Source organism: Salvelinus namaycush, chromosome 14 (genome assembly GCF_016432855.1).
Source record: "Salvelinus namaycush isolate Seneca chromosome 14, SaNama_1.0, whole genome shotgun sequence".
In the NCBI taxonomy this organism is placed as follows: Eukaryota; Metazoa; Chordata; class Actinopteri; order Salmoniformes; family Salmonidae; genus Salvelinus; species Salvelinus namaycush.
The window spans coordinates 2,896,394-2,920,940 of NC_052320.1; the positions used below are offsets into that span (position 1 = coordinate 2,896,394).

The 24,547-nt window shown below is 48.2% G+C and overlaps 1 protein-coding gene across 1 annotated transcript in view; it reads right to left on the bottom strand.

Annotated features, from left to right (window-relative positions):
* Nucleotides 1-14,269, bottom strand: part of LOC120059548 (E3 ubiquitin-protein ligase TRIM63-like) — a 34,932-nt gene extending 20,663 nt beyond the window's left edge. The window contains exon 1 of the mRNA XM_039008681.1: nucleotides 14,090-14,269. Coding sequence (XP_038864609.1) covers nucleotides 14,090-14,269 — 180 coding nt within the window. The remainder of the gene's footprint in view (nucleotides 1-14,089) is intronic.
* Nucleotides 14,270-24,547: the final 10,278 nt, after the last annotated feature.

The following is a 24,547-nucleotide window of genomic DNA, read 5'->3' on the forward strand; positions in this document are numbered from 1 at the left end:
ATTACGGACCAGCTGGGTTTGAAGAGGAGCAGTAAATGAATGTGCCTGGAAACAGGGTTGGAGAGTAACTGTCTGTAACCAGGGAGTAACTGTCTGTAACCAGGGAGTAACTGTCTGTAACCAGGGAGTAACTGTCTGTAACCAGGGCTGGAGAGTAACTGTCTGTAACCCAGGTTGGAGAGTAACTGTCTGTAACCAGGGTTGGGGAGTAACTGTCTGTAATCAGGGTTGGAGAGTAACTGTCTGTAACCAGGGAGTAACTGTCTGTAACCAGGGAGTAACTGTCTGTAACCAGGGCTGGAGAGTAACTGTCTGTAACCAGGGTCGGAGAGTAACTGTCTGTAATCAGGGTTGGAGAGTAACTGTCTGTAACCAGGGCTGGAGAGTAACTGTCTGTAACCAGGGCTGGAGAGTAACTGTCTGTAACCAGGGTTGGGGGGTAACTGTCTGTAACCAGGGTTGGAGAGTAACTGTCTGTAACCAGGGTAGGGGAGTAACTGTCTGGAACCAGGGTTGGGGAGAAACTGTCTGTAACCAGGGAGTAACTGTCTGTAACCAGGGTTGGGGAGTAACTGTCTGTAACCAGGGTTGGGGGGTAACTGTCTGTAACCAGGGTTCGGGGGTAACTGTCTGTAACCAGGGAGTAACTGTCTGTAACCAGGGTTGGGGAGTAACTGTCTGTAACCAGGGTTGGGGAGTAACTGTCTGTAACCAGGGTTGGAGAGTAACTGTCTATAACCAGGGAGTAACTGTCTGGAACCAGGGTTGGGGAGTAACTGTCTGTAACCAGGGTTGGAGAGTAACTGTCTGTAACCAGGGAGTAACTGTCTGTAACCAGGGCTGGGGAGTAACTGTCTGTAACCAGGGCTGGGGAGTAACTGTCTGTAACCAGGGTTGGGGAGTAACTGTCTGTAACCAGGGTTGGGGGGTAACTGTCTGTAACCAGGGTTCGGGGGTAACTGTCTGTAACCAGGGTTGGGGAGTAACTGTCTGTAACCAGGGTTGGGGAGTAACTGTCTGTAACCAGGGTTGGAGAGTAACTGTCTAGAACCAGTGTTGGGGAGTAACTGTCTGTAACCAGGGTTCGGGGGTAACTGTCTGTAACCAGGGTTGGGGAGTAACTGTCTGTAACCAGGGTTGGGGAGTAACTGTCTGTAACCAGGGAGTAACTGTCTGTAACCAGGGTTGGGGAGTAACTGTCTGTAACCAGGGTTGGGGAGTAACTGTCTGTAACCAGGGTTGGGGAGTAACTGTCTGTAACCAGGGTTGGGGAGTAACTGTCTGTAACCAGGGTTGGGGAGTAACTGTCTGTAACCAGGGTTGGGGAGTAACTGTCTGTAACCAGGGTTGGGGAGTAACTGTCTGTAACCAGGGTTGGGGAGTAACTGTCTGTAACCAGGGCTGGGGAGTAACTGTCTGTAACCAGGGAGTAACTGTCTGTAACCAGGGTTGGGGAGTAACTGTCTGTAACCAGGGTTGGGGAGTAACTGTCTGTAACCAGGGAGTAACTGTCTGTAACCAGGGTAGGAGAGTAACCGTCTGTAACCAGGGTTGGAGAGTAACTGTCTGTAACCAGGGAGTAACTGTCTGTAACCAGGGTCGGAGAGTAACCGTCTGTAACCAGGGTTGGAGAGTAACTGTCTGTAACCAGGGAGTAACTGTCTGTAACCAGGGTCGGAGAGTAACTGTCTGTAACCAGGGTTGGGGATTAATTGTCTGTAACCAGGGTTGGGGAGTAACTGTCTGGAACCAGGGTTGGGGAGTAACTGTCTGGAACCAGGGTTGGGGAGTAACTGTCTGGAACCAGGGAGTAACTGTCTGTAACCAGGGTTGGAGAGTAACTGTCTGTAACCAGGGAGTAACTGTCTGTAACCAGGGTCGGAGAGTAACTGTCTGGATAGAGGGAGTAACTGTCTGTAACCAGGGTTGGGGAGTAACTGTCTGTAACCAGGGTTGGGGAGTAACTGTCTGGAACCAGGGTTGGGGAGTAACTGTCTGGAACCAGGGAGTAACTGTCTGTAACCAGGGTTGGAGAGTAACTGTCTGGAACCAGGGTTGGGGAGTAACTGTCTGGAACCAGGGAGTAACTGTCTGTAACCAGGGTTGGAGAGTAACTGTCTGTAACCAGGGTTGGGGAGTAACTGTCTGTAACCAGGGTTGGGGAGTAACTGTCTGGAACCAGGGTTGGGGAGTAACTGTCTGGAACCAGGGTTGGGGACTAACTGTCTGGAACCAGGGTTGGGGAGTAACTGTCTGGAACCAGGGTTGGGGAGTAACTGTCTGGAACCAGGGTTGGGGAGTAACTGTCTGTAACCAGGGTTGGGGAGTAACTGTCTGTAACCAGGGCTGGAGAGTAACTGTCTGTAACCAGGGTTGGGGAGTAACTGTCTGTAACCAGGGTCGGGGAGTAACTGTCTGTAACCAGGGTCGGGGAGTAACTGTCTGTAACCAGGGTTGGGGAGTAACTGTCTGTAACCAGGGTCGGGGAGTAACTGTCTGTAACCAGGGTTGGAGAGTAACTGTCTGTAACCAGGGTTGGGGAGTAACTGTCTGTAACCAGGGTCGGGGAGTAACTGTCTGTAACCAGGGTTGGGGAGTAACTGTCTGTAACCAGGGTCGGGGAGTAACTGTCTGTAACCAGGGTTGGGGAGTAACTGTCTGTAACCAGGGTTGGGGAGTAACTGTCTGGAACCAGGGTTGGGGAGTAATTGTCAGGAACCAGGGAGTAACTGTCTGTAACCAGGGTTGGGGAGTAACTGTCTGAAACCAGGGTTGGGGAGTAACTGTCTGTAACCAGGGTTGGGGGGTGTAGTATCCTTTAAGGCTTCTTAGAATTACGACTCATGAGACTTACATACGGTTTAGTATTTAATTGTAACTTAGATTTACATTATCTTATGCACCTGGCTTAAACCTCCCTGAAGCTTTCTTAATCATAGTTAAATAGGCAGACATAGGAAATAGCTATGGATAGCGGGAAGCAAACCCTCGTCTTGAGTCAATACTGCCATCTATTGGTAAACATAAATATACCAGGTTACTACATTCCCCCCCTTTAAAGCTAATAACCCAATTTAATTCCTTTCTGAGCTATGCTATATTCTTATTTACATTTTTTCAAAAATGATCTCCTTTAAGATCTGAAAAAGTCTGGCGGACGTCTCTCTCTAATAGAGCGTCTCAGAGGTGGTGTAGCTGGTACCACCAGATCTTCACCCCTTGATGGTGAAACAAAGTCCGTTTGTGGAGACTTCACAGGAGGAGGTCGTCCCGGACTGGTGGTCTCAGGAAGTTGAGCATTGTTGGTCTCAGGTGGTTTGTCCAACTGCAACTCTGGGGAACGTTCCAATGTCCTGTCCTGCTCGTTTAAGAATTGATCCAGATCTCCGGATGGAACTGGAATTCGAGCTCGGATCTGATCCACATGTCTCCTTAGTCTTTGTCCACTTCCGATAATCACAGTATAAGTTACACACTGTCAAAGCTAAAGTGAGGGCTGTTGTGGAAGCTCCAGCTCCGACAAACGTTACAGAGCTGAAAGCCTATCTAGGCTTACTGAACTATTACAATCGCTTCCTCCCGAACCTCTCTACCCTCTTAGCTCCTCTACATCAACTGCTAAGGAAGGATGTGGCCTGGAAATGGTCAGAAAGACAGGAAGAAGCTTTTGCAAAGTCAAAGGTGTTACTGCAATCAGCTGAAGGGCTAGTGCACTACTCAGCAGACAGAGATCTCATCCTATCGTGTGATGCCTCATCGTATGGTGTGGGGGCGGTGCTATCCCACCGGATGGAGAATGGTGCAGAGAAACCTATCGGGTTCATGTCAAGAACTGTCTGTAACCAGGGTTGGGGAGTAACTGTCTGTAACCAGGGTTGGGGAGTAACTGTCTGTAACCAGGGTTGGGGAGAAACTGTCTGTAACCAGGGTTGGGGAGTAACTGTCTGTAACCAGGGTTGGGGAGTAACTGTCTGTAACCAGGGTTGGGGAGAAACTGTCTGTAACCAGGGTTGGGGAGTAACTGTCTGTAACCAGGGCTGGGGAGTAACTGTCTGTAACCAGGGTTGGGGAGTAACTGTCTGTAACCAGGGCTGGAGAGTAACTGTCTAGAACCAGGGTTGGAGAGTAACTGTCTGTAACCAGGGTTGGAGAGTAACTGTCTGAAACCAGGGTTGGAGAGTAACTGTCTGTAACCAGGGTTGGGGGGTAACTGTCTGTAACCAGGGAGTAACTGTCTGTAACCAGGGTTGGAGAGTAACTGTCTGTAACCAGGGTTGGGGAGTAACTGTCTGTAACCAGGGAGTAACTGTCTGTAACCAGGGAGTAACTGTCTGTAACCAGGGTTGGGGGGTAACTGTCTGTAACCAGGGTTGGGGGATAACTGTCTGTAACCAGGGTCGGGGAGTAACTGTCTGTAACCAGGGTTGGAGAGTAACTGTCTGGATAGAGGGAGTAACTGTCTGTAACCAGGGTTGGGGAGTAACTGTCTGTAACCAGGGCTGGAGAGCAACTGTCTGTAACCAGGGTTGGGGAGTAACTGTCTGTAACCAGGGTTGGGGAGTAACTGTCTGTAACCAGGTTTGGAGAGTAACTGTCTAGAACCAGGGTTGGAGAGTAACTGTCTGTAACCAGGGTTGGAGAGTAACTGTCTGAAACCAGGGTTGGAGAGTAACTGTCTGTAACCAGGGTTGGGGGGTAACTGTCTGTAACCAGGGAGTAACTGTCTGTAACCAGGGTTGGAGAGTAACTGTCTGTAACCAGGGTTGGGGAGTAACTGTCTGTAACCAGGGAGTAACTGTCTGTAACCAGGGAGTAACTGTCTGTAACCAGGGTTGGGGGGTAACTGTCTGTAGCCAGGGAGCAACTGTCTGTAACCAGGGTTGGGGGGTAACTGTCTGTAACCAGGGTTGGGGGGTAACTGTCTGTAACCAGGGTCGGGGAGTAACTGTCTGTAACCAGGGTTGGGGGGTAACTGTCTGTAACCAGGGTCGGGGAGTAACTGTCTGTAACCAGGGTTGGGGGGTAACTGTCTGTAGCCAGGGAGCAACTGTCTGTAACCAGGGTTAGGGGGTAACTGTCTGTAACCAGGGTTGGGGAGTAACTGTCTGTAACCAGGGTTGGGGATTAATTGTCTGTAACCAGGGCTGGAGAGTAACTGTCTGTAACCAGGGTTGGGGAGTAACTGTCTGTAACCAGGGTTGGAGAGTAACTGTCTGTAACCAGGGAGTAACTGTCTGTAACCAGGGTTGGAGAGTAACTGTCTGTAACCAGGGAGTAACTGTCTGTAACCAGGGTTGGGGAGTAACTGTCTGTAACCAGGGAGTAACTGTCTGTAACCAGGGAGTAACTGTCTGTAACCAGGGTTGGGGAGTAACTGTCTGTAACCAGGGCTGGAGAGTAACTGTCTGTAACCAGGGTTGGAGAGTAACTGTCTGTAACCAGGGAGTAACTGTCTGTAACCAGGGTTGGAGAGTAACTGTCTGTAACCAGGGAGTAACTGTCTGTAACCAGGGTTGGGGAGTAACTGTCTGTAACCAGGGTTGGGGAGTAACTGTCTGTAACCAGGGAGTAACTGTCTGTAACCAGGGTTGGGGAGTAACTGTCTGTAACCAGGGAGTAATTGTCTGTAACCAGGGAGTAACTGTCTGTAACCAGGGTAGGGGAGTAACTGTCTGTAACCAGGGTTGGGGAGTAACTGTCTGTAACCAGGGTTGGAGAGTAACTGTCTGTAACCAGGGAGTAACTGTCTGTAACCAGGGTTGGGGAGTAACTGTCTGTAACCAGGGTTGGGGATTAATTGTCTGTAACCAGGGTTGGGGAGTAACTGTCTGTAACCAGGGTTGGGGAGTAACTGTCTGGAACCAGGGTTGGGGAGTAATTGTCAGGAACCAGGGAGTAACTGTCTGTAACCAGGGTTGGGGAGTAACTGTCTGAAACCAGGGTTGGGGAGTAACTGTCTGTAACCAGGGTTGGGGGGTGTAGTATCCTTTAAGGCTTCTTAGAATTACGACTCATGAGACTTACATACGGTTTAGTATTTAATTGTAACTTAGATTTACATTATCTTATGCACCTGGCTTAAACCTCCCTGAAGCTTTCTTAATCATAGTTAAATAGGCAGACATAGGAAATAGCTATGGATAGCGGGAAGCAAACCCTCGTCTTGAGTCAATACTGCCATCTATTGGTAAACATAAATATACCAGGTTACTACATTCCCCCCCTTTAAAGCTAATAACCCAATTTAATTCCTTTCTGAGCTATGCTATATTCTTATTTACATTTTTTCAAAAATGATCTCCTTTAGGATCTGAAAAAGTCTGGCGGACGTCTCTCTCTAATAGAGCGTCTCAGAGGTGGTGTAGCTGGTACCACCAGATCTTCACCCCTTGATGGTGAAACAAAGTCCGTTTGTGGAGACTTCACAGGAGGAGGTCGTCCCGGACTGGTGGTCTCAGGAAGTTGAGCATTGTTGGTCTCAGGTGGTTTGTCCAACTGCAACTCTGGGGAACGTTCCAATGTCCTGTCCTGCTCGTTTAAGAATTGATCCAGATCTCCGGATGGAACTGGAATTCGAGCTCGGATCTGATCCACATGTCTCCTTAGTCTTTGTCCACTTCCGATAATCACAGTATAAGTTACACACTGTCAAAGCTAAAGTGAGGGCTGTTGTGGAAGCTCCAGCTCCGACAAACGTTACAGAGCTGAAAGCCTATCTAGGCTTACTGAACTATTACAATCGCTTCCTCCCGAACCTCTCTACCCTCTTAGCTCCTCTACATCAACTGCTAAGGAAGGATGTGGCCTGGAAATGGTCAGAAAGACAGGAAGAAGCTTTTGCAAAGTCAAAGGTGTTACTGCAATCAGCTGAAGGGCTAGTGCACTACTCAGCAGACAGAGATCTCATCCTATCGTGTGATGCCTCATCGTATGGTGTGGGGGCGGTGCTATCCCACCGGATGGAGAATGGTGCAGAGAAACCTATCGGGTTCATGTCAAGAACTGTCTGTAACCAGGGTTGGGGAGTAACTGTCTGTAACCAGGGTTGGGGAGTAACTGTCTGTAACCAGGGTTGGGGAGAAACTGTCTGTAACCAGGGTTGGGGAGTAACTGTCTGTAACCAGGGTTGGGGAGTAACTGTCTGTAACCAGGGTTGGGGAGAAACTGTCTGTAACCAGGGTTGGGGAGTAACTGTCTGTAACCAGGGCTGGGGAGTAACTGTCTGTAACCAGGGTTGGGGAGTAACTGTCTGTAACCAGGGCTGGAGAGTAACTGTCTAGAACCAGGGTTGGAGAGTAACTGTCTGTAACCAGGGTTGGAGAGTAACTGTCTGAAACCAGGGTTGGAGAGTAACTGTCTGTAACCAGGGTTGGGGGGTAACTGTCTGTAACCAGGGAGTAACTGTCTGTAACCAGGGTTGGAGAGTAACTGTCTGTAACCAGGGTTGGGGAGTAACTGTCTGTAACCAGGGAGTAACTGTCTGTAACCAGGGAGTAACTGTCTGTAACCAGGGTTGGGGGGTAACTGTCTGTAACCAGGGTTGGGGGATAACTGTCTGTAACCAGGGTCGGGGAGTAACTGTCTGTAACCAGGGTTGGAGAGTAACTGTCTGGATAGAGGGAGTAACTGTCTGTAACCAGGGTTGGGGAGTAACTGTCTGTAACCAGGGCTGGAGAGCAACTGTCTGTAACCAGGGTTGGGGAGTAACTGTCTGTAACCAGGGTTGGGGAGTAACTGTCTGTAACCAGGTTTGGAGAGTAACTGTCTAGAACCAGGGTTGGAGAGTAACTGTCTGTAACCAGGGTTGGAGAGTAACTGTCTGAAACCAGGGTTGGAGAGTAACTGTCTGTAACCAGGGTTGGGGGGTAACTGTCTGTAACCAGGGAGTAACTGTCTGTAACCAGGGTTGGAGAGTAACTGTCTGTAACCAGGGTTGGGGAGTAACTGTCTGTAACCAGGGAGTAACTGTCTGTAACCAGGGAGTAACTGTCTGTAACCAGGGTTGGGGGGTAACTGTCTGTAGCCAGGGAGCAACTGTCTGTAACCAGGGTTGGGGGGTAACTGTCTGTAACCAGGGTTGGGGGGTAACTGTCTGTAACCAGGGTCGGGGAGTAACTGTCTGTAACCAGGGTTGGGGGGTAACTGTCTGTAACCAGGGTCGGGGAGTAACTGTCTGTAACCAGGGTTGGGGGGTAACTGTCTGTAGCCAGGGAGCAACTGTCTGTAACCAGGGTTAGGGGGTAACTGTCTGTAACCAGGGTTGGGGAGTAACTGTCTGTAACCAGGGTTGGGGATTAATTGTCTGTAACCAGGGCTGGAGAGTAACTGTCTGTAACCAGGGTTGGGGAGTAACTGTCTGTAACCAGGGTTGGGGAGTAACTGTCTGTAACCAGGGAGTAACTGTCTGTAACCAGGGTTGGGGAGTAACTGTCTGTAACCAGGGAGTAACTGTCTGTAACCAGGGTTGGGGAGTAACTGTCTGTAACCAGGGAGTAACTGTCTGTAACCAGGGAGTAACTGTCTGTAACCAGGGTTGGGGAGTAACTGTCTGTAACCAGGGCTGGAGAGTAACTGTCTGTAACCAGGGTTGGAGAGTAACTGTCTGTAACCAGGGAGTAACTGTCTGTAACCAGGGTTGGAGAGTAACTGTCTGTAACCAGGGAGTAACTGTCTGTAACCAGGGTTGGGGAGTAACTGTCTGTAACCAGGGTTGGGGAGTAACTGTCTGTAACCAGGGAGTAACTGTCTGTAACCAGGGTTGGGGAGTAACTGTCTGTAACCAGGGAGTAACTGTCTGTAACCAGGGAGTAACTGTCTGTAACCAGGGTAGGGGAGTAACTGTCTGTAACCAGGGTTGGGGAGTAACTGTCTGTAACCAGGGTTGGAGAGTAACTGTCTGTAACCAGGGAGTAACTGTCTGTAACCAGGGTTGGGGAGTAACTGTCTGTAACCAGGGTAGGGGAGTAACTGTATGTAACCAGGGTTGGGGAGTAACTGTCTGTAACCAGGGTAGGGGAGTAGCTGTCTGAAACCGTGTCGTTTGTGTCACTAGTGGGGCTTGGTTGAGAGGTTTTGACAGTTGAAAGCTGTGTACCATTGGAGGGTTCGTCCTGCCAAATAAACTTCACATTAAAGCACAACCATAGAGACGGTGATAGTCGTAGATAACGTTCATGATCTGATAGAGGCTTCACCTTGACTAAGAATTACTCTTTTGTCCATCTCTATGGCCTGAGTCTGGGCCTAACATAGGCCTAACATGGGCCTGACATGGGCCTAACATAGGCCTGACATGGGCCTAACATGGGCCTAACATGGGCCTAACATGGGCCTAACTACCTAAGCAACAGCAGTAGAAGTGGGCTGTGGCCTCCATTATGAATATAGTCTCAGATGTCTTCACCATGGCTCAAATTAGCAGTTCATAATCCACACACCTGTTACGGATCTGTACTGCAGCAAAGTGTACAGAGGTTAAACATCCCTCTCTAACCCCTGCTTGGAAATCCTGATAGGCATACGTTGTGTATCTGTGTGGATAAGAGGGTCTGAGGTAGACTGAAGGGTCTGAGGTAGACTGAAGAGTGTGATGGAGGCTGAAGGGTGTGATGGAGGCTGAAGGGTGTGATGGAGGCTGAAGGGTGTGATGAAGGGTGTGATGGAGGCTGAAGGGTGTGATGGAGGCTGAAGGGTGTGATGGAGGCTGAAGGGTCTGAGGTAGACTGAAGAGTGTGATGGAGGCTGAAGGGTGTGATGGAGGCTGAAGGGTGTGATGGAGGCTGAAGAGTGTGATGGAGGCTGAAGGGTGTGATGGAGGCTGAAGAGTGTGATGGAGGCTGAAGGGTGTGATGGAGGCTGAAGGGTGTGATGGAGGCTGAAGGGTCTGATGGAGGCTGAAGGGTGTGATGGAGGCTAAGGGGGGAGAAGGGTGAGATGGAGACTGAGGGGGGAGAAGGGTGTGATGGAGGCTGAAGGGTGAGAAGGGTGTGATGGAGGATGAGGGGCAGAAGGGTGTGATGGAGGCTGAAGAGTGTGATGGAGGCTGAAGGGTGTGATGGAGGCTGAAGGGTCTGATGGAGGCTGAAGAGTGTGATGGAGGCTGAAGGGTGTGATGGAGGCTGAAGGGTGTGATGGAGGCTGAAGGGTGTGATGGAGGCTGAAGAGTGTGATGGAGGCTGAAGGGTGTGATGGAGGCTGAAGGGTCTGATGGAGGCTGAAGGGTGTGATGGAGACTGAAGAGTGTGATGGAGGCTGAAGGGTGTGATGGAGGCTGAAGGGTGTGATGGAGACTGAAGAGTGTGATGGAGGCTGAAGGGTGTGATGGAGGCTGAAGGGTGTGATGGAGGCTGACGGGTGTGATGGAGGCTGAAGGGTGTGATGGAGGCTGAAGGGTGTGATGGAGGCTGAAGGGTGTGATGGAGGCTGAAGGGTGTGATGGAGGCTGAAGAGTGTGATGGAGGCTGAAGGGTGTGATGGAGGCTGAAGGGTCTGATGGAGGCTGAAGGGTGTGATGGAGGCTGAAGGGTCTGAGGTAGACTGAAGGGTGTGATGGAGGCTGACGGGTGTGATGGAGGCTAAGTGGGAGAAGGGTGTGATGGAGACTGAAGGGTGTGATGGGGACTGAGGGGGGAGAAGGGTGTGATGGAGGCTGAAGGGTGAGAAGGGTGTGATGGAGGCTGAAGGGTGTGATGGAGGCTGAAGGGTGAGAAGGGTGTGATGGAGGATGAGGGGCAGAAGGGTGTGATGCAGACTGAGGGGGGAGAAGGGTGTGATGGAGGATGAGGGGGGAGAAGGGTGAGATGGAGACTGAGGGGGGAGAAGGGTGTGATGGAGGCTGAAGGGTGAGATGGAGACTGAGGGGGGAGAAGGGTGTTATGGAGGATGAGAAGGGTGTGATGGAGGCTGAAGGGTGAGAAGGGTGTGATGGAGGCTGAAGGGTGTGATGGAGGCTGAAGGGTGAGAAGGGTGTGATGGAGGATGAGGGGCAGAAGGGTGTGATGGAGGCTGAAGGGTGAGATGCAGACTGAGGGGGGAGAAGGGTGTGATGGAGGATGAGGGGGGAGAAGGGTGAGATGGAGACTGAGGGGGGAGAAGGGTGTGATGGAGGCTGAAGGGTGAGATGGAGACTGAGGGGGGAGAAGGGTGTTATGGAGGATGAGAAGGGTGTGATGGAGGCTGAAGGGTGTGATGGAGACTGAGGGGGGAGAAGGGTGTGATGGAGACTGAGGGGGGAGAAGGGTGTGATGGAGGATGAAGGGTGAGATGGAGACTGAGGGGAGAGAAGGGTGTGATGGAGGATGAGGGGGGAGAAGGGTGAGATGGAGACTGAGGGGGGAGAAGGGTGTGATGGAGGATGAGGGGGGAGAAGGGTGTGATGGAGGATGAAGGGTGTGATGGAGGATGAGGGGGGAGAAGGGTGTGAGGGAGGATGAGGGGGGAGAAGGGTGTGATGGAGGATGAGGGGGGAGAGGGTGTGATGGAGGATGAAGGGTGTGATGGAGGATGAGGGGGGAGAAGGGTGTGATGGAGGATGAGGGGGGAGAAGGGTGAGATGGAGACTGAGGGGGGAAAAGGGTGTGATGGAGGCTGAAGGGTGAGATGGAGACTGAGGGGGGAGAAGGGTGTTATGGAGGATGAGGGGGGGGAAGGGTGTGATGGAGGATGAAGGGTGTGATGGAGGCTGAAGGGTGTGATGGAGACTGAGGGGGGAGAAGGGTGTGATGGAGGATGAAGGGTGAGATGGAGACTGAGGGGAGAGAAGGGTGTGATGGAGGATGAGGGGGGAGAAGGGTGAGATGGAGACTGAGGGGGGAGAAGGGTGTGATGGAGGATGAGGGGGGGAAGGGTGTGATGGAGGATGAAGGGTGTGATGGAGGATGAGGGGGGAGAAGGGTGTGAGGGAGGATGAGGGGGAAGAAGGGTGTGATGGAGGATGAGGGGGGAGAGGGTGTGATGGAGGATGAAGGGTGTGATGGAGGATGAGGGGGGAGAAGGGTGTGATGGAGGATGAAGGGTGTGATGGAGGATGAAGGGTGTGATGGAGGATGAGGGGGGAGAAGGGTGTGATGGAGGATGAGGGGGGAGAAGGGTGTGATGGAGCATGAAGGGTGTGGATGCCGGTGAAATTCAGACTAGCAACATACAACTAGACATCTGAGTGAGAATACAAGCAGGAAGTATAGGGTTACAGTCAACAATGCAGTTTGCCAATACAACCAGATGTGCTTTTATGAATTGAAGCTGGAGTTGAGTATCTCATTATGAATTGAAGCTGGAGTTGAGTGTCTCATTCTGAATTGAAGCTGGAGTTGAGTGTCTCATTCTGAATTGAAGCTGGAGTTGAGTATCTCATAATGAATTGAAGCTGGAGTTGAGTATCTCATTCTGAATTGAAGCTGGAGTTGAGTGTCTCATTCTGAATTGAAGCTGGAGTTGAGTATCTCATAATGAATTGAAGCTGGAGTTGAGTATCTCATTCTGAATTGAAGCTGGAGTTGAGTATCTCATAATGAATTGAAGCTGGAGTTGAGTATCTCATAATGAATTGAAGCTGGAGTTGAGTATCTCATTCTGAATTGAAGCTGGAGTTGAGTATCTCATTCTGAATTGAAGCTGGAGTTGAGTATCTCATTATGAATTGAAGCTGGAGTTGAGTATCTCATTATGAATTGAAGCTGGATTTGAGTATCTCATAATGAATTGAAGCTGGGTTTGAGTATCTCATAATGAATTGAAGCTGGGTTTGAGTATCTCATAATGAATTGAAGCTGGAGTTGAGTATCTCATTATGAATTGAAGCTGGAGTTGAGTATCTCATAATGAATTGAAGCTGGAGTTGAGTATCTCATAATGAATTGAAGCTGGAGTTGAGTATCTCATTATGAATTGAAGCTGGAGTTGAGTATCTCATAATGAATTGAAGCTGGAGTTGAGTATCTCATAATGAATTGAAGCTGGAGTTGAGTATCTCATAATGAATTGAAGCTGGAGTTGAGTATCTCATTCTGAATTGAAGCTGGAGTTGAGTATCTCATTCTGAATTGAAGCTTGAGTTGAGTATTTCATAATGAATTGAAGCTGGAGTTGAGTATCTCATTCTGAATTGAAGCTGGAGTTGAGTATCTCATTCTGAATTGAAGCTGGAGTTGAGTATCTCATTATGAATTGAAGCTGGAGTTGAGTATCTCATTATGAATTGAAGCTGGATTTGAGTATCTCATAATGAATTGAAGCTGGGTTTGAGTATCTCATAATGAATTGAAGCTGGGTTTGAGTATCTCATAATGAATTGAAGCTGGAGTTGAGTATCTCATTATGAATTGAAGCTGGAGTTGAGTATCTCATAATGAATTGAAGCTGGAGTTGAGTATCTCATTATGAACTGAAGCTGGAGTTGAGTATCTCATAATGAATTGAAGCTGGAGTTGAGTATCTCATTATGAATTGAAGCTGGAGTTGAGTATCTCATAATGAATTGAACCTGGAGTTGAGTATCTCATTATGAATTGAAGCTGGAGTTGAGTATCTCATTATGAATTGAAGCTGGAGTTGAGTATCTCATTATGAATTGAAGCTGGAGTTGAGTATCTCATTATGAATTGAAGCTGGAGTTGAGTATCTCATAATGAATTGAAGCTGGAGTTGAGTATCTCATTATGAATTGAAGCTGGAGTTGAGTATCTCATTATGAATTGAAGCTGGAGTTGAGTATCTCATTATGAATTGAAGCTGGAGTTGAGTATCTCATTATGAATTGAAGCTGGAGTTGAGTATGCTTGTTGAGTATCTCATCCAATCTCCTTGATTATCTATCTCCCCAGCGCTCAGAGATATGAGGAAGTCAACTACAGTAATCATGTTAACACCGTTATACATAGACTGACGCTTCTCTCAATTACATAGCTACAGGATCTATTTTGACTGCTTACAGATCCTCTGAGCTCACAGTGAAAGGGCACAGTTTCAGACACACTGAGACTTGAACGCAGTACATGCTTAACAATACATGCTTATTTTCCTTTCCTGTTGCAAAATGTTTTGCTGCGGTGTGTTCTAATGAATATGACCGACTCTGGCTTTTAGCTCCTACCTGGTAGAGGTCGTTGGCACACTTCCTGCAGAGGTTGTGTTGGCATGGCAGGATGACCACTGGTTTGGTGAATACTTCCAGACAGATAGGACAGATGAGCTGTCTCTGTAGGGTCCCCAGACCTGCCTGCTCCCTGTCCCTGTCCCCGGGGTAGGAGCCCTGCTCCAGGGGGACAGACATGGTGGACGGCCTGTCTGACTGAGATCCAAAACACAAGAAGACAAATATCGGACTGACTGACTCACTGACTCAGGGGAGACAGTCAGGTCTCGGACCAGTCCCCCTCATAAAGTATATACCTCAGGCCAGACAGTCAGGTCTCGAACCAGTCCCCCTCAAAGTAAACAGCTCAGGCCAGACAGTCAGGTCTCGGACCAGTACCCCTCATAAAGTATATAACTCAGGCCAGACAGTCAGGTCTCGGACCAGTCCCCCTCATAAACTATATAACTCAGGCCAGACAGTCAGGTCTCGGACCAGTTCCCCTCATAAAGTAAACAGCTCAGGCCAGACAGTCAGGTCTCGGACCAGTCCCCCTCATAAACTATATAACTCAGGCCAGACAGTCAGGTCTCGGACCAGTTCCCCTCATAAAGTAAACAGCTCAGGCCAGACAGTCAGGTCTCAGACCAGTCCCCCTCATAAAGTATATAACTCAGGCCAGACAGTCAGGTCTCGGACCAGTCCCCCTCATAAAGTAAACAGCTCAGGCCAGACAGTCAGGTCTCGAACCAGTCCCCCTCAAAGTAAACAGCTCAGGCCAGACAGTCAGGTCTCGGACCAGTCCCCCTCATAAAGTAAACAGCTCAGGCCAGACAGTCAGGTCTCGAACCAGTCCCCCTCAAAGTAAACAGCTCAGGCCAGACAGTCAGGTCTCGGACCAGTCCCCCTCATAAAGTAAACAGCTCAGGCCAGACAGTCAGGTCTCGGACCAGTCCCCCTCAGAAAGTATATACCTCAGGCCAGACAGTCAGGTCTCGGACCAGTCCCCCTCATAAAGTATACAGCTCAGGCCAGACAGTCAGGTCTCGGACCAGTCCCCCTCATAAAGTATATAACTCAGGCCAGACAGTCAGGTCTCGGACCAGTCCCCCTCATAAACTATATAACTCAGGCCAGACAGTCAGGTCTCGGACCAGTTCCCCTCATAAAGTAAACAGCTCAGGCCAGACAGTCAGGTCTCAGACCAGTCCCCCTCATAAACTATATAACTCAGGCCAGACAGTCAGGTCTCGGACCAGTTCCCCTCATAAAGTAAACAGCTCAGGCCAGACAGTCAGGTCTCAGACCAGTCCCCCTCATAAAGTATATAACTCAGGCCAGACAGTCAGGTCTCGGACCAGTCCCCCTCATAAAGTAAACAGCTCAGGCCAGACAGTCAGGTCTCGAACCAGTCCCCCTCAAAGTAAACAGCTCAGGCCAGACAGTCAGGTCTCGGACCAGTCACCCTCATAAAGTAAACAGCTCAGGCCAGACAGTCAGGTCTCGAACCAGTCCCCCTCAAAGTAAACAGCTCAGGCCAGACAGTCAGGTCTCGGACCAGTCACCCTCATAAAGTAAACAGCTCAGGCCAGACAGTCAGGTTTCGAACCAGTCCCCCTCAAAGTAAACAGCTCAGGCCAGACAGTCAGGTCTCGGACCAGTCACCCTCATAAAGTAAACAGCTCAGGCCAGACAGTCAGGTCTCGGACCAGTCCCCCTCAAAGTATACAGCTCAGGCCAGACAGTCAGGTCTCGGACCAGTCCCCCTCATAAAGTAAACAGCTCAGGCCAGACAGTCAGGTCTCGGACCAGTCACCCTCATAAAGTAAACAGCTCAGGCCAGACAGTCAGGTCTCGGACCAGTCCCCCTCATAAAGTATACAGCTCAGGCCAGACAGTCAGGTCTCGGACCAGTCCCCCTCATAAAGTATACACCTCAGGCCAGACAGTCAGGTCTCTGACCAGTCACCCTCATAAAGTATACAGCTCAGGCCAGACAGTCAGGTCTCTGACCAGTCACCCTCATAAAGTAAACAGCTCAGGCCAGACAGTCAGGTCTCGGACCAGTCCCTCTGTCTCTGTCCTTCCTCTATCGGACAGCAGGGATCACATCGCCAACACACTGACCGTGGAGAATGTCCAGACGTGATTCTTCGACAGCGCCTCTTGAAACTCTGTCAAGAACTTCTCTCCGTCTTCTTTCTACTTGTCACTCTTCCTCTTCTTCCACCATCCCTGCTTTCTCAGTCATAACACTCCACCCTTCCTCTGTCCAGGCCTTCTCCCTGGGTACATGTTAGTTGGTCTGCCAACCGTCCACGGCGAGGACTGTGTGTGTGTGTTTATTCCTGAACCATCCACTCCACTGGGATAGATAGATCTCGGGGCTGTAGCGATGGAAGGGTGAGTGTGTTTGTCAGAGGGGGTTGGGAGTGTCATGTTACTAGAAAATACCCCCCCCCCCCAATGGGCAGCCCCCTAATGTACTCAGGCCATATCGGTATGTGTGTGTGTTTGTGTGTGTCTCAGGCCATATCGGTCTGTGTGTGTGTGTGTGTCTCAGGCCATATCTGTGTGTGTGTGTGTGTCTCAGGCCATATCGGTGTGTGTGTGTCTCAGGCCATATCGGTCTGTGTGTATGTGTGTGTCTCAGGCCATATCGGTCTGTGTGTGTGTGTGTGTGTGTGTCAGGCCATATCAGGTGCTGGGTGGTATGCAGGCTGAGGCAGGTCATGCCAGTGATCTTTCTACAGTTACCTCCCCTGCCTTGCTATCAGTCATGTCTACACAGACCCAGCAGCAGGCTAGTATGAGCCAGTAGGCCAGTATCAGTCATGTCTACACAGACCCAGCAGCAGGGTAGTAGGAGCTAGTAGGCCAGTATCAGTCATGTCTACACAGACCCAGCAGCAGGCTAGTATGAGCCAGTAGGCCAGTATCAGTCATGTCTACACAGACCCAGCAGCAGGGTAGTATGAGCCAGTAGGCCAGTATCAGTCATGTCTACACAGACCCAGCAGAAGGCTAGTATGAGCCAGTAGGCCAGTATCAGTCATGTCTACACAGACCCAGCAGCAGGGTAGTAGGAGCTAGTAGGCCAGTATCAGTCATGTCTACACAGACCCAGCAGCAGGCTAGTAGGAGCTAGTAGGCCAGTATCAGTCATGTCTACACAGACCCAGCAGCAGGCTAGTATGAGCCAGTAGGCCAGTATCAGTCATGTCTACACAGACCCAGCAGCAGGCTAGTATGAGCCAGTAGGCCAGTATCAGTCATGTCTACACAGACCCAGCAGCAGGGTAGTATGAGCCAGTAGGCCAGTACTGTAGGTCCTCTGCAATCAAAGTCTGGGAGCTTTTCAGTAGGTTAAATAAATTGCTATCATATCGGTGTTTTGTGAGGCAATTAACACTTTTCCCAGGCGTCCAAATGATCTATTGAGATTGTATATTCTGTGCAGGGGAGCGGCATTAACAATGCCCTGGACTGCAACTAACATCCTAGTGTTTTGTGGGTGTGGACTTAACCAAACTGAAGACGACATTACAGACAATCCACAGACATATCATTATTTTCAGAAAGGAGTCACAAATGAGACACGTCAAAGCATCAGAAACATTTATTTTACAACGGCACATCAGATACAGGACCTTCCTTCTTCTCTTTCAGACACAGTAGATGACCATGCTAAAACATAAATCCTAACTTCTACGTGCTTCCACTAAATGTACAGGAGATATCGACCGTTCGTTCAAATGGCCACACCTAGTTACATACCATTTATACTTAACGGCCGTGATTGGGAGTCCCATAGGGCGGTGCACAATTGTCCCAGCGTCGTCCTGGGTAGGCCGTCATTGTAAATAAGAATTTGTTCTTAACTAACTTGCCTAGTTAAATAAAAGGTTAAATAAAAAAAATAAAACATTCATTTATTAAAAAGAGAACAAAAATGTAATAATGTAATTTTTTTTTTGTAAGTTCCTAAAATAAATGTTTTTTCTTGATCCGGTATAACTTAGTATTGTATATATATATACACATCGCATTCACTCAGACAAGTTGCATGTTTAATATCGCAGAGGAGAAAAAAAGTCCCAGAAATATCATTTTAATTTGTCAACGTTATCATGATAACAGATATTCTTACCCAGAGCGACTTACAGTCAGTGCATTCATCTTACGATAAGCTATGTGGGACAACCACATCTCCGTCGTAATACAACCAATCAAATCAAAATGAGACTGCAGTGGCGGGACAAAACTACAACCAATTAAAAATGTCTCACTTGATAATAGAATCTTCTTAGCAATAAATGAAAAGAAAGAAGGGAATAAAAAGGAAGATGCTATCAGACTTAGACTGGAGCGTAACAAAATGAGCCTGGTCCCAGACCTGTTTGTTACCAGTTAGCCTGGTCCCAGACCTGTTTGTTGCCAGTTAGCCTGGTCCCAGACCTGTTTGTTGCCAGTTAGCCTGGTCCCAGACCTGTTTGTTACCAGTTAGCCTGGTCCCAGACCTGTTTGTTACCAGTTGGCCTGGTCCCAGACCTGTTTGTTGACAGTTGGCCTGGTCCCAGACCTGTTTGTTACCAGTTGGCCTGGTCCCAGACCTGTTTGTTACCAGTTGGCCTGGTCCCAGACCTGTTTGTTACCAGTTGGCCTGGTCCCAGACCTGTTTGTTACCAGTTGGCCTGGTCCCAGACCTGTTTGTTACCAGTTGGCCTGGTCCCAGACCTGTTTGTTGCCAGTTGGCCTGGTCCCAGACCTGTTTGTTGCCAGTTGGCCTGGTCCCAGACCTGTTTGTTACCAGTTGGCCTGGTCCCAGACCTGTTTGTTACCAGTTAGCCTGGTCCCAGACCTGTTTGTTACCAGTTAGCCTGGTCCCAGACCTGTTTGTTGACAGTTAGCCTGGTCCCAGACCTGTTTGTTGCCAGTTGGCCTGGTCCCAGACCTGTTTGTTGCCAGTTGGCCTGGTCCCAGACCTGTTTGTTACCAGTTGGCCTGGTCCCAGACCTGTTTGTTACCAGTTGGCCTGGTCCCAGACCTGTTTGTTACCAGTTGGCCTGGTCCCAGACCTGTTTGTTGCCAGTTGGCCTGGTCCCAGATCTGTTTGTTGCCAGTTAGCCTGGTCCCAGACCTGTTTGTTGCCAGTTGGCCTGGTCCCAGACCTGTTTGTTGCCAGTTGGCCTGGTCCCAGACCTGTTTGTTGCCAGTTGGCCTGGTCCCAGACCTGTTTGTTGCCAGTTGGCCTGGTCCCAGACCTGTTTGTTGCCAGTTAGCCTGGTCCCAGACCTGTTTGTTGCCAGTTAGCCTGGTCCCAGACCTGTTTGTTGCCAGTTAGCCTGGTCCCAGACCTGTTTGTTGCCAGTTAGCCTGGTCCCAGACCTGTTTGTTGCCAGTTAGCCTGGTCCCAGACCTGTTTGTTGCCAGTTAGCCTGGTCCCAGACCTGTTTGTTGCCAGTTAGCCTGGTCCCAGACCTGTTTGTTGCCAGTTAGCCTGGTCCCAGACCTGTTTGTTGCCAGTTAGCCTGGTCCCAGACCTGTTTGTTGCCAGTTAGCCTGGTCCCAGATCTGTTTGTTGCCAGTTAGCCTGGTCCCAGATCTGTTTGTTGACAGTTAGCCTGGTCCCAGACCTGTTTGTTGCCAGTTAGCCTGGTCCCAGACCTGTTTGTTGCCAGTTAGCCTGGTCTCAGATCTGTTTGTTGCCAGTTAGCCTGGTCCCAGATCTGTTTGTTACCAGTTAGCCTGGTCCCATATCTGTTTGTTACCAGTTAGCCTGGTCCCAGACCTGTTTGTTACCAGTTAGCCTGGTCCCAGACCTGTTTGTTACCAGTTAGCCTGGTCCCAGACCTGTTTGTTACCAGTTAGCCTGGTCCCAGACCTGTTTGTTACCAGTTAGCCTGGTCCCAGACCTGTTTGTTACCAGTTAGCCTGGTCCCAGACCTGTTTGTTACCAGTTAGCCTGGTCCCAGACCTGTTTGTTACCAGTTAGCCTGGTCCCAGACCTGTTTGTTACCAGTTAGCCTGGTCCCAGACCTGTTTGTTACCAGTTAGCCTGGTCCCAGACCTGTTTGTTACCAGTTAGCCTGGTCCCAGACCTGTTTGTTACCAGTTAGCCTGGTCCCAGACCTGTTTGTTACCAGTTAGCCTGGTCCCAGACCTGTTTGTTACCAGTTAGCCTGGTCCCAGACCTGTTTGTTACCAGTTAGCCTGGTCCCAGACCTGTTTGTTACCAGTTAGCCTGGTCCCAGATGGTATGATCGCATAAACAACTGGCACTCAGGCAAAATAAAAAATGACAAGTAGATAAAAATGTTAGATTGACACTGAAATGGTATGAGTAAATAACACAGGTAAAACACGAGGTAAAACGAGGTCTAACAACAATACATCTAAAAATACATGAGATTCATCATTGCATTACATCACACTTACATACAACCGCCACGCTGCTCAAAGATGATTGGCTAGAGTCTAAGGAGTAACGGAGTGCTAGTGGGAGGGGCTAAGGGTTGCAAAATTCCAGTAACTTTCCCCCTGAAATTCCTAGAATCCTTGAATTATTTGGAAAACCAGAGGATTTGGGGAAAGTTACTGGAAACGTACAACACTTGAAGTGTTTAGAAGACTACTGATGGTGCTGAGAAACCTATCACCTGATGCTGCTTGATTGTTGTAAACTGTTTTTTTTAGTTCACGTCCCAAATAGCACCTTAATCCCTATGTAGTGCACTACTTTTTGATCAAGGCCCATAGGACTCTGGTAAAAAGTAGTGCACTACATAGGGAATAGGATGTCATTTTTGGACACAACAATTTTCTCCTATTCAGTTGCAGAGCCGGACTACATACAGAGCTGTAGGCCAACAGACAACCACTATTTTGGATATCTTAAATCTGATCCTCCCTTCTCCGACAACATCAATAAAAACAAATAAAAAAATAAATAAAAAAAACTTGGTTGTTTTTGCAAAACTCAAAATAGACACAACTTAATAAAATCCGAACATACATACACCAGTTACATTTTTAATTACTTCCTCACAGAAAATCTGAAAACTAAAACAAGCAGTTGAATGTATTTGTGGTAGTACCAGGTTCAGAGAGGGAGACATTTGGAGTACACTAACACACACACACACTGTAGTGTGTACACACACGTGTGTGCGTTGAGGTTGTAGTAGTAGTAGTAGTAGTAGTAGTAGTAGTAGTAGTAGTAGTAGTAGTAGTAGTAGTAGTAGCAGTAGCAGTGGCAGTAGTAGCAGTAGTAGCAGTAGTAGTAGTAGTAGTAGTAGTAGTAGTAGTAGTAGCAGCAGCGGTAGTAGTAGTAGTAGCAGTAGTAGTAGTAGTGGTAGTAGTAGTAGCAGTGGTAGTAGTAGTAGTAGCAGCAGTGGTAGTAGTAGTAGTAGTAGTAGTAGTAGTAGTGGTAGTAGTAGTAGTAGTAGCAGTAGCAGTAGCAGTGGTAGTAGTGGTAGTAGTAGTAGCAGCGGTAGTAGTAGTAGTAGTAGTGGTAGTAGTAGCAGGAGTGGTAGTAGTAGTAGTAGTAGCAGCAGTGGTAGTAGTAGCAGTGGTAGTAGTGGTAGTAGTAGTAGTAGTAGTAGTAGTAGCAGTGGTAGTAGTAGTAGTAGTAGTAGTAGTAGCAGTGGTAGTATTGGAGAGAAAACACACAGAGAGCCAGAGCAGAGGAGTGGAAGAAGTGAGGAAGAGGAGGAGAAAGTAGAGGAAGAGGGAAAGCATCCATCTGCCTGATGACATGGAGTTAAATGAAGATATTGTTCTCAGAGAAATTAATGGAAATCATTCCACTGTCCATACTATATTGTATAGACAATAAAAGTATAGGTAGCTGTAATTTGCCAGAAGATATTGTGGCTACTGCTAGCTTAGCATTAGGACGCAAAAAAAGTTTTCCAGGAAAAGAAACGAGCAGTATTTGAATCTTCTCGATGAAGCGGTGTACGTGTAAAATTTGGAATACCATTCCGTGAAAAAGTATTTTCTGATTTTCTCTATTTTTGCATATTTTTGATACCGAATGTTAACCCACCCATAGCACACGCTCCAGCAGGTATATCTCACTGGTCACCCCCAAAGCCAATTCGTGCTTTGGTCGCCTTTCCTTCCAATCACTGAAGCTGGAGACCCATATCTCCCTCACTAGCTTTAAGCACCAGCTGTCAGAGCAGCTCACAGCTCACAGATCACTGCACCTGTACATAGCCCATCTGTAAACAGCCCATCCAACTACCTCCTCCCCATACTGTATTTATTTATCTTGCTCCTTTGCATCCCAGTACCTCTACTTGCACATTCATCTTCTGCACATCTACCATTCCAGTGTCTAATTGCTATATTGTAATTACTTATGTGTCGAACTGCTATGCTTTATCTTGGCCAGGTCACAGTTGCAAATGAGAACTTGTTCTCAACTAGCCTACCTGGTTAAATAAAGGTGAAATAAATAATAAAAATAAACCAAAACCTAATATTAGATCAAAAGGGAACCTGAGTTTACAAATAACAACAACAACATACAATAACACAGGAGAGAAGACCAAGTATTGTGGGTGAGGTACAAGTTTAAGACACAGCTCTGCCTCAGGTGCCTGCCATGATTGGCCCAAAGTATAGTGGAATTTTCATTAAAAGCAATGATTTCAAATTAACTTCCTGCTTTGAAGGATCTACTTCCTGCTTTCTGAGTCAGAAACAAGCCTAAAATAACATTATCTCTAAACTCCAGCCTAGACAGACAAGGTGGAAACAGATATTAAAACACAGGGAAACAAAGACAAAACCCTTCTGAGAGACGAACAGATCAGAAATGCCTCAGACAAGTTGTTGCTGTGTGTTTAGCAGTGTTGCGGATTAGTTTAAACAAAAGTAAGGCATTACTTTACATTATACCACAGCGTTGTTGAATACTCGTTTCTGATTGGCTAGAAGGGCAATCTAGAATGGACAGTAAGACCAGATGAATGGGACAGTTGGAAAAGATATGGGGACACCTTGCAATCCTGACGCAATAAGCAGCTACACACATGCATCCCATACTACAAAGTTACAGAAAGCTAAACCAACAACCCCACAAACTGAAACGGGATACATTCTAAAACGCAGGTCTAACGAAGAAACCCGTATATAGCTAGCAATTGATTTTTGTTGTTGTTGTTGTGGAGCATCTGATGACCTAACGCGTTGCGTGATGAACATGAATTTCTCCGGTCCCTACTGTCGTCATGACGCAAGTGGCGCTATGCTTTCAAATCTTCCACACATGAAATTTCGAACTCGTCCAGCTGTTTTCAGCAACTGATAAGTTTGAATTCGGTTGTCATACTAGCAGGTTTGCTAGCAACAAACTATTTAGCTAGCGTCTAGCCTAGCGTTTGATATGCAAGTCAGTTGATGACTGATGAAAAAGTCAGTTAAGAAGAAATTCTTATTTACAATGACGGCCTACCGGGGAACACCCCTGAACTGCCTTGTTCAGGGGCAGAACGACAGATTTTTACCTTGTCAGCTCGGAGGATATGTCTTGCAACTTTTCGGTTACTAGTCCAACTAAGATAATATATATAAGTAAGGGGTAAAGGTAGGCCGTCATTGTAAATAAGAATTTGTTCTTAACTGACTTGCCTAGTTAAATAAAAAAAAAAATAAAAAAAATCCTTATATATTACTTATATATTACTTTGCATTTCTTTCATGAAAAAAATCTCAAAATCTGTTAGATGGAGCAAGGCGAGCTGCGCACACTCTACCAAAGATATGCTACTTCCTTTGACCTCCTCCTTGCCATCTTCCTCTCTCTCTTGCCATGTATCCTCTACTCTCTTTCTCAGAGGCAGGATAGTGGTGTAGGGCATGGGGTGTAGAGGGTAGGGGTACAGGTGAGTTTAGTTGTATCCGGTGTAGAAGGTAGGGGTACAGGTGAGTTTAGTTGTATCCGGTGTAGAGGGTAGGGGTACAGAGGGTAGGGGTACAGGTGAGTTTAGTTGTATCCGGTGTAGAGGGTAGGGGTACATGGGGTTTAGTAGTATCCGGTGTAGAGGGTAGGGATACAGGTGGTTTAGTTGTATCTGGTGTAGAAGGTAGGGGTACAGGTGAGTTTAGTTGTATCCGGTGTAGAGGGTAGGGGTACATGGGGTTTAGTTGTATCCGGTGTAGAGGGTAGGGGTACAGGGGGTTTAGTTGTATCCGGTGTAGAGGGTAGGGGTACATGGGGTTTAGTAGTATCCGGTGTAGAGGGTAGGGGTACAGGTGGTTTAGTTGTATCTGGTGTAGAGGGTAGGGATACAGGTGGTTTAGTTGTATCTGGTGTAGAGGGTAGGGATACAGGTGGTTTAGTTGTATCCGGTGTAGAGGGTAGGGGTACAGGTGGGTTTAGTTGTATCCGGTGTAGAGGGTAGGGGTACATGGGGTTTAGTTGTATCCGGTGTAGAGGGTAGGGATACATGGGGTTTAGTTGTA